General features: G+C 38.7%; 1 protein-coding gene across 7 annotated transcripts in view; it reads left to right on the top strand.

Moving 5' to 3' along the window:
• The window catches only part of GKAP1 (G kinase anchoring protein 1), a 45,335-nt gene extending 36,154 nt beyond the window's left edge, over positions 1–9,181 (top strand). For 6 of the 7 annotated variants that reach the window (XM_014519309.2, XM_014519308.2, XM_025202520.1 and 3 more), the window contains 5 exons: positions 455–556; positions 2,995–3,058; positions 4,705–4,775; positions 6,835–6,912; positions 8,857–9,181. In XM_014519309.2, coding sequence (XP_014374795.1) covers positions 455–556; positions 2,995–3,058; positions 4,705–4,775; positions 6,835–6,912; positions 8,857–8,904 — 363 coding nt within the window. In that variant the 3' untranslated portion in view covers positions 8,905–9,181. Of the gene's footprint in view, positions 1–454; positions 557–696; positions 750–2,994; positions 3,059–4,704; positions 4,776–6,834; positions 6,913–8,856 lie in introns of those variants that run through there. The other variant, XR_003093738.1, reaches the window with a different exon arrangement.
• The last annotated feature ends 753 nt before the right edge of the window (positions 9,182–9,934 follow it).

Below are 9,934 nucleotides of genomic sequence, written 5' to 3'. Positions count from 1 at the left end.
CTTTCCGTTCTTCTGGTTTTGCTTTACCCTTCCATAGAGTATGCTCCTTTAAGGCTTTAATACTGTCAAACTATTCTTAAAAGGATTTTTCAAGTGCCATGTGCAGGCATCTTATAATACTTAAACAACATTTTTAAATGAAATTTTTGCATAAAGGAATGTCATATTTATGTTATATTTCTCAGATATTCTCTAGTATGTAAGCATTTTTATATGAGGCATCTTACTGCCTTATATTCTGTGTATGCATAGCCAAGCAAATATGGGAAACGGTTTTGCACAAATTTGGCATTAAATTATTGTAACAAAGTAACCAGGTTAACAAAATATCATTTTCCTTGCTTAAGTGCAGGCAAGGGCATCTGAATTCTTGAAAACTAGAAATAATTATTTGTAAGGCAAAAATTCTCACGCAGGTATCATTACTTAAAATTCTGTGGTTGATTGTTTGTAGGAGGGTGTTTTGAAAGATGGAAAAACAGAACGATTGAAGTTAGAACTTGAAAAGAAAGATGCTGAAATTCAGCAGCTGAAGGATATAATCGCTCAATGGGAGGTAGGTAGTTGATTGCATTTTGCTTACTAGTAGGAGAAGCTAACTTTTTTTCTACACATTTAATTATCCAAAGCATTTATTAAAATGTAACTGGTCTGAATGGGTGCTTTGTCTTGGCCACAAAAATATTTCCTTTCCAGAGCATCTCTCTCCAAAGTTATTCTCCGATACTGCATGGATTGGCCTTGCTTTGGTAAGTAAGACCAGCATCTAGAAATTGTATTTGGTAATGAAGCCAGGCATCCAGGAGCAGTTTTTTTTCCTATTTGGAGTACACAGTTTCTCAAATGTTCTTTGTAGCTAACTAATTTTTAACGTGATTATTAAGATCATAAAGTTTATGGATCAATCTAACTGTCCAAAATAAATTATACTTACTGAAGTATAAGGACAGCCTTTTAACTCTAGTCTAGTAGCACTGAAATGGAGTTTCACAATGCTGCTCTACCCTTTCCTTCAACCTGCTACAAAGCTTAGAAACAATATTTAGCACTTGTGAAATGAATCTGTACTGAATGACATAGTACTGTTGTGTGTAAGACAAGATGAGAAATTTCTTAAGTTTCTAGATCGGAAAATAAGATCAATAGCACATTAAAAAAATTATATAAAACAGCAAGGATGGAAGTTTGAGGAACTGACATTATTTTACAGCAAAGATTTGAAGTTGAGTAAAACACCAAGTGCCAGTTTATTATTAGGCCCTTCAAACCAATTTTTATGCCTTCTTGCTTGAAAGGAGTGAGCAGAAGTAAAAAGGTAACAATTTTGTGTAAATAAAAGTGAACAGATGTGTAAGCTGCATATCTTGTTTACCAAACAGTTGAACTTCATATAAAAAACATTACTTGACTGAAATACTGAGCATCAGTTCCAGTTGTAGGTAAATAAGAAATGAATGTATTAATAAGTTAGCAGCTACTGACACTGTGCATCAGGGCTGGACTCTCAAATCCAAATTTATTAAAATATAATTTTTATTTTCTTTTTTTTTTTTTTTTTGCTGCTGCTGCTCCTACATGTTCTGTTCACAACCTAGAGCGCCATTGATTAGAGTAAATAAAATGCACAAGGATTCTTCTTAAAGATGCATCACTTCCAATGAGATGTAGGATTTCTATTTTGGAAGACTTGTAGGCTAATGTTAATGTGATGTTAGAAAGGTTGTCTGACAGCTTTTATTTAGCTGTTAGTTTTGAAGAATTAACTATTATGACAGTTAAATTAGAACTAAAACTAGAAATAAATGTTTCAAAGCATGGCAGGTGGGATGGCATTTCAGTACACTTGCATAGAGAGATTGAGGGTGTTTTCCTGTTGTATATCTTATCTACCCATTTCAGTGTAAGTGCTTGCTGTGTTCTTTCTGCTGCTGTACAATTGAATTGGCATTCTGTTAATTAGCTGTTGGCTCTTCCATCTATAAAACCTTAGAGCAAGTTTGAAGGTTGTAACAGCTAACTTTGCAGGATGGAACTTTATGAAATTAACATTGGGTGACCAGATTGGTATACAAGTGGAGTGTGACAGCTTATCACAACATTGAAAACTTTCTATTTTTCCTGAGGAGAATATGGGTGAAAGACATAGAAATGTAGCGAGGAAAAAATACCACAGCAGAAAACACAGATGTAGGTAAAACTAGAGAAAAATTAACCTGCCAGGATTGGCATTGGTGACCAAACATGTAATTTAATAATCTGATGGGTTGGAATGATTAGCAGGATCTTAAATTGCAAGCCTTTTGGGGGCAGCCTTTTGCAAGCCTTTTGGGGGCAGTGACCCCCAATTGCAAGCCTTTTAGGGGCAGTGACCATGTCCCTTAATATTTGTATAGCACAGGGCCTCACCCACAGCAGCTCTATGGGTCTCACCATAGTATGATCGTCTGTCACTTCTGGAATTTGTTTTGTGGGAAGGGAGGGGAAGGAAGAGCCACAAAACTTTAAGCAGATGTGAATCTAAATACCCTTCTCCTTCCCCCTGCACTGCACTGTGCAGACCCCATCCCCTCTTCTCCCCGCTGTGCCGCACCACTACCCCCATGCAGTGCAGAGTCCTTCCCTTGGCCCTCTCACACCTCCCCACCCCTCAGGAGCAGGGGAAGACAGCAGAACCTGGACAAGGGAGGGAGACTCCAGTGGCAGTAACAGGAGAGCAGTGGGGAAGCCTGAGAGCCTGGGGAATCACAGATTAGCCCCTTGGGGGCCAGATGTGGTCCATGGGATGCCAGTTGGAGACAGCCCTGGTTTAAGTCAATATTTCTGTTGGATTCCCCCATATACCTGATTCTAATTTAATTAAATAGGCAATAGGACCCCTGTATAACACACACAATCCAGTTAAAGCAGTTTACAAATCCAACTTCATTAAAAGCTGCTTTTAAAGAGACCCATTTGTAGTGTAAATAAATTGTCTTTACATCTCTTTAATATTAGGCAAAGTATAAAGAAGTAAAAGCAAGAAATGCACAGCTGTTGAAAATGCTACAGGAAGGTGAAAGTAAGTAAAGCTTTAGAAATAATACATTTTGAAAGCTTCAAGTGTGTGTTAAAAGTTACCTAATGATTTTGCAAAACAGTTTTTTTAAAGATAAATTAGTAAGGGTATTAGCTGTAAATCATAGTAATTATAAAGAAAATTGTCACACTGAATTCTTTTATAGTAATCTGAGTGATTAAAATGTCACAGTCTTAGTCATTGCTTCAATAACTTGGAGCACATATCTGCATTTTTTCAACTTTTGTGCCTTGAAATTTCAACTCTTTTATTTGAGAGTTGCTTTTGCAAATTAAATGAGACTCTTGCTGGATATCAGCTATCCCAGTGTAATGAAGTACCAGAATATCCTTGCTGAGAAGACCATCTTTAGTCATTACAAACGATGCATGGATGATTTTTGAACTGTTGAAATGATTATTCTACCACCATACAGCAGCTGAATCGACTTCATCACAGGTTTCCTGACAATTTTCTTTTCTCTAGTATACCAACATTATTTATAATGCTTTAGAATACAGTCTTAGAAATAGAATTAGTTAAAATGCCCCTGCTGTCATTTTGAAGTGTGGGGATGCTGATACACAAGAGAGCTGCTTTAATTAAATCGCCCCACCCCCAGAGCATATGTAAAAACACCTATGATGAGTGTTTTGGTTTAGTACTCCTAATCTTGCATGAGCAGGTGGGTTCTATGCCATGAAGTGCACTCTAAACTAGATTGTAATGCATCACATCTTAGAAAATAGTTTCCACTTCCCCAGGTAACCTATTAGAAGAAATTCTGTATTTTTCTCCAGGATCTGGGGATGCTGCAATGTACCATTTAGTTTATTACAGCAACTATACTTAACAATGCTTCAGAATGTGCAGTACTGTGATTCCTAATTTGCTGAAACTTTCTTTTTTCAGCCTAAGCCCTTGGTCAGAGAAACTTTAAAATTATTGGTTTAGAGTACTATTGTGGAAATAGTACTAAATTATAAAATAATAATCTTGTGACTGTTTTTACCAGATGTTTCTTTCTTCTGAAATTGTTGAAACTAGAAAGATTACTTTGACAGTGAGCCCCTAATAAGGAAAAGTTACTTGGTATGATCTTTTATGAAAATTGGTTTTGCTGTGGCAGAATTGAGCCTGGAAAATTCCCAGTTTGAAAGTTAGAAGGACTCTTTTTTTTTTTTTTTTTTTTTGAGTAGAATTATGAAGGATCTACAGGCATTTCAAAGGAGATAATGAGATGTGAAAGTGCAACTTGTTCTCATTCTCCTAAATATTTCAAATTGTAGTAGAGGTTTGTACATCAACATAGTCATAACTGTTGAAAGCTTATTACCTGATGCTCCAGCCAGGCTCAAATAATCTTGCAAAGGGAGCTTACATGCTAAGCCAGCAGAGTTAGTGAAACCCTGTAAAGCACAGGCAGTTGCCTGGGCAGTTCAATGCAGGATTGGAGCCTAAAAAGTTTCGTATCCTCACAGGCTTTTGGTGTTGAAATTTGGCACCCAGCTATTGTTCCAGCCCTTACTAATGACAGAAGAAACTATCTGTGGGTGATAGAAAATAGAATCCAGCAGTGTCCCGGTACTGTTACAAGTGGAGACTTGTAAGGAGAAAAAGATCCTAACTCTCTTCTTGTTTTTATGTAGTGAAAGATAAAGCAGAAATACTACTTCAGGTTGATGAATCACAGAGTATCAAGAATGAGTTGACTTTACAGGTATGCAAAGATTTCTTATACGCGTAAGATCTTGTGAATATATATATTTTTAAAAATTATTATATAATACCGAAGTGAAAATTGATTTAAGCAAAGAAATGGATAGAATTCCCCTTCTGGTCAAATGCTTTCTTGATGGACATGACATATGAGATACAGCAACTCTTTTACAGTAATTTTTAAAAAAAATGTGGAATGTTGCATTAAAAAATATTTACTAATAAAAAGGCAATAGCTTTCTAAGCTTAACTTAAATATAGTTAACAGTCTGGGGCTAAGCCACAATAGAATGGAGTGAGGAGGTCATTAACCATACTTGTTTTGAGTTTACATTAAATGTTACTCGATACTTAACATGTGCTATGTAGTATTATGTTGATGTAGTATAAATTGGTCTCAATTCTTGAATCTTCTGGTGATAACATCTGAGAATTATATAATTGCCTCATCCCTTGTATTACATCATATTACAGTAGTTATGGTATACTGGGCATGTCTACACATGCAATTAATGTGTCTGAATTTTCTGCGCAGAAAATTCAGGTGAACTAGGCCATATGTCTGCGCGTGTGCCTGCATTGAGACCAAACTGAGCCCAACAGGAGCAGCCTAGTTCAGGGCTGCTCCTGCCCTGCTCTGCACCCCTACAGCAGCCAGGGCAAGCTCCAGGCTCCCTTGGGTGCCAGCCCCATGCTAATATGGGGCACAAGGGTCTGGTCTAGACTCCGGGGGGAGGGGGGAGCTCTCCTGGCTCCAGGGCCAACTCCCTCCCAACTGCACAGATTGGGGCCAGTCCCAGGGGGCAGGGGAAACTGTCCCGGTTCCAGGGGCAGCTCCCACCCAGGACCCTCATGCCCCACCCCCCCAGTCCTGGTGCTGCTCAGCTCCTGCCTCTCCCTGGCACTGGGCAGGAGCCGGGACATGGGCCAGGGGATCCCAGCTTGTTGCTGCCCTCCCTCCAGCCGAGTGCCTAGGGAAGCAGAGCGACCCGGAGGAACAGAGGAAGGCACTCATCAAGAGCTGGCCCCAGAGACTGGAGCAGGGTTCGAGGCCACCAAGTGGGTGGGTGCTTCCTTACCTTTCTTGATCCAGGAAGTTCATTCCGGGCTCCTCCACTGCCTGCAAGCAAAGCGAGGAGAGAGATCAGGGTGCTGCTGCTGCTCAGGCATGGAGCATCACCCCAAGCCAGTGCTGCTGAACTGGGCTGAGATCCTGAGCTCCGCCCAGCTTGGAGCTGCCCCCAGTCAGGACAGTTCCCTCTGTCTGCCCTGGAACTTGGGGCATAGCCAAGCAGCTGTTGTGGCCCCTTACTGCCTAGGCTAACCAGGAGCAATTTGTTCCCAGTCAGCATCTACACCACAGTAGTTTAAAGCGCTGTTTTCTAGTACCTGTATCTGGGGGTACTAGCAAATTGCACTTAATTTATCTACTGTGCAGTAATTGCTGTGTATGTATAGATGGTGATGCTTTACTGTGCATTACATTAGTCCAGGGGTAGGCAACGTTTTTTGGCCGGAGTGCCAAAAAAACCACAATATCTACCTTGGAAGGTGCTGGAGTGGCGACCTGCTGGAGCCCGGAGCAGCTGTTTGCAGCCTCCCAGCTGCCTGTTGGGAGCAGCCTGGGCTTCGTGGCTGGCAGCAGCCGCATAGAGCCCAGGCTGGCGGTGGTGTGCTGAGCAAAATGCTCACCACGTGTGCCGGGGGTTGCTGACCCCTGGATTACTCTAATGCACAGCAAAGTGTCTCGTGTAGACGCGCCCACAGATATCAGGCAGCTATTACAGTGGCTAAAGTCTGAAAAAATAGTTCCAGTAACTTTCATATCTCATTATGCAAAAAAGTAATAGGGTGCTGAGGAACAAAGAGTAACTTAAACAATATTTATACTTTGTCAGTTCAGAATATCATATTAAGAGCCACTTTCTTGAGCAAATATTTTTATACTTCTTCCAAATACCGTAATTTTAAAAAATGCTTAAAATATTTAGTTTATTAACTTTATAGATGTGTACAGCATATTCACTGATCAGGGTAATTAATTCTTTTAACCATTTTAGGTGACTACGCTTCATGCTGCATTAGAACAAGAAAGATCAAAAGTGAAATTATTACAAGCAGAAATAACAAAATATCAGGTATGTGTGCTTTTACTTAAGTAGTGTTATAACTTCTGACTGTGTGTAGCTAAGCTGAAACTATAGATTTGGAAGTTGATTTTTTTTCATGCTACATGTAATCTGGGACAGATAACCAGAAGCTAAGTACAGGCCTCAGATTTATATTTTAGTTTGTTGATAGGTTGCTTCTGTCTGTGGCCAGCCAGCCCCTGAAGTAGACTGAATTTGAATTGTCATTTTGCTTCAGTCAGTAGAAGTGTGAATTTACTGATCTGTACTCTTTAGTTTTGTCACTTTCTACTTGTCTAGGCAATAAGGCATTTTTTGTTAGTGAAATCTAATATATTGAAGTTTTCACATGAACCAGCCCCTCAGTTGGCATGCCTTTAAATCATTTGGTTCTGAGCATCTTGAATAGAATGAAGTTACTTACTGGCTGCAGCTGGGAGGCTGCAAACAGCTGCTCCGGGCTCCGGCATGTTGCCACTCTGGCACCTTCCAAGGTAGACAGCGTGGTTTTTCATCACTCCGGCCAAAAAAACGTTGCCTACCCCTGGACTAATCTAATGCACAATAAAGCATCACCATCTATACATACACAGCAATTACTGCACAGTAGATAAATTAAGTGCCATTTGCTAGTACTCCCAGATACAGTGTAGTACCATAAGAAGGTACTATACTCTTTCCTAGAAGAGTACTTGCTTGAATAAAGACTTGAGATACCACGTTGAAAGGAAGTATTGCTTTGGTTACCAGGAAAGCTAATATATATAGATTATAGAAAGTTTTTGAAGTAGCTGAATAATCTTAGGATATACATTGAATGATGCCTGTCTTCAAGTCATAACACATTGTTTGTGTTGCAATACTTCATGTTGATTTCATGTCAATGAACTCATATTAGAATATGACTGCTTTTTTTACAATGCAGTGGATCCTACTGTTCTCATTACATTATAATACCATCTTCTCTTTCTGTTATTCCGCAGTTTCTCTGTGTGGCCTCTGCTGTCCTCTTTGCACTTCCCATGATATAACTCATCCATTAATTTTTTTTTATACTGATAGCTCCCAAATATATGGACATGCACACCTTAATCTCTCCCTGTGGTCAGTCTCACATTTCCAGCTCTTTCAGACATTCAGGATGATGTACCCCTTACAAACTTAAAGACAAGACAACACTCCTCTCCTGCCTTCTCCCCTTCATCGCCATGACATCACTCAGTTTATTATATGAGCTCATACTTCATTTACTGTAGCTTTTCACTCATAGTCAGGCTACTGCTAGTCATTTAATTTCTTTCTTTAACCCTCCAAAATCCATTTTCCTTTGCTGCAAAAATAATTTGTCTTATTGTGAAAGTGAAAAAAGATAACCATCTTCTTGCTTTCTCCTCTCTGTATCTTTTCAAAATGCTGCTTTCCTTTTGTATCATTCAGTCTTTCTCATTTAAATCTCCTTGCTGTCTATTCCTTGCTTTCTTGCAGAATTGAAGCTTGTCCTCTTTTGGGGGAATCTCACAATTCCATTTTTTTCCTAGGTTGCCCATCAAAACCACTTTCCTACTGCTTTTGCAAACACTGTATAGAAAATCTCCCCGTCAAGGGGGGACGACCACTTTCTTTACTCAAATATTGTTTTAAAACATATCTTCTCCAAGAAGATTTTATGCTCTCAAAAACGAGAGAGAACATGTGCTGTAATCCTTAATTATAATGTCTAGTTTTTTCTTCAGTTGTAAGTGTCTTGAGACAGGAACGTTTTTCAACCTAATTTAATTTATAGGACCACATGAGGATGTCTGTATGTAAAATGCCAGATAAGTGAAAGATTTAGGGGAAAAAAATCCCCAAATCCTTACTTCTTTCTCTCTTACTTAAATAAATATGTGAAAATGTCATGTTTGTATTTTTATTTGCTAACTATTTGCTGTGACTTTTTTTTTTCCTCTACAGGGTGGGAAAAAAGGGAAAAGAAACTCAGAATCTGACCAGTGCAGGTGATCTCACTTGCCACACCAAGCTCAAAGCAAAAAAAAGAAAAAAATCAAATCTTCAGGGTTTTGCAGAAATGTATATATTTGTTGTACAACTGCTAAACTATGCAGTCTTTTGAAAGAAATTAACAACTACTAGTTTGACTAATATTCTAATTTGTTGCACTTTGTTAGTTTAAAGAAAAAAAGTAGAAAATTAGTATTCCAGCAGAGCTCAAACGTTAATATTTGCTGATGATGCCATAATTAGTTTTTCATCATTCAATAAAATTTACTCTTCCATTTGTGTCTGAATTCTTGCTTTTTAGAATTCCTAAACTAATAACACCATATTAATTCTAATCAATTTGAATGAAGTAGGGGATCATCCCTAACAGCTAATGTTTTTATTGAAGCTAAGACTGGGGCTGCTTGGAGCTTATTTGCAAAACTGAGAACATATTAAACCTTTGAGTTATGAGACGTAAAGTAAACCATTAGTATAAATAGGGCTCTGTGTATTCTGTGCTGTTATGTACCAAATTACGTGGTTCTGATAACCTAGTCTACTATCATGAAACACCCTTCATTCCCATTTCACACAGTCCTAAAACATGACCATAGCTGGTAGTTAAAAATGCTTACTGATTTTTAATCCTGTAAATAAGCTGAGTGAGTTTCAGTGAAAGTCTGGTTCCTTTCTGCTTTTTGTTTCCTGACCTACAGCACCCTTAAAATACAGAGAACATAAACTAATGTTCTACTTTTACCTTTTACAGATATTTGTCTTCATTAGGTAACATAACATGAACCTAAGTTTTCTCCTTTCAGGATCTTCTCTATCCTCATTCCATTTCTCCACAGTATCCTTCTGCCTCTAACTCTATATTAGATATAATGTGCTGCACCTGCCATTCCACTCTCAGTAGAAATATGAGTGGGGGCTTGGGGATGCAAATAGGTGGGTCCACAGAAGAGTTCTACTAGTCTTAAAACAATATGAAAACATTAGATGATTGTTGTCGTTGACCTGTCAACTAATAATTTGGCTGGATGAC

This window comes from Alligator sinensis, unplaced genomic scaffold (genome assembly GCF_000455745.1).
Source record: "Alligator sinensis unplaced genomic scaffold, ASM45574v1 scaffold226_1, whole genome shotgun sequence".
Classification (NCBI taxonomy): Eukaryota; Metazoa; Chordata; order Crocodylia; family Alligatoridae; genus Alligator; species Alligator sinensis.
This window is presented reverse-complemented; position numbering and strand designations above follow the sequence as displayed.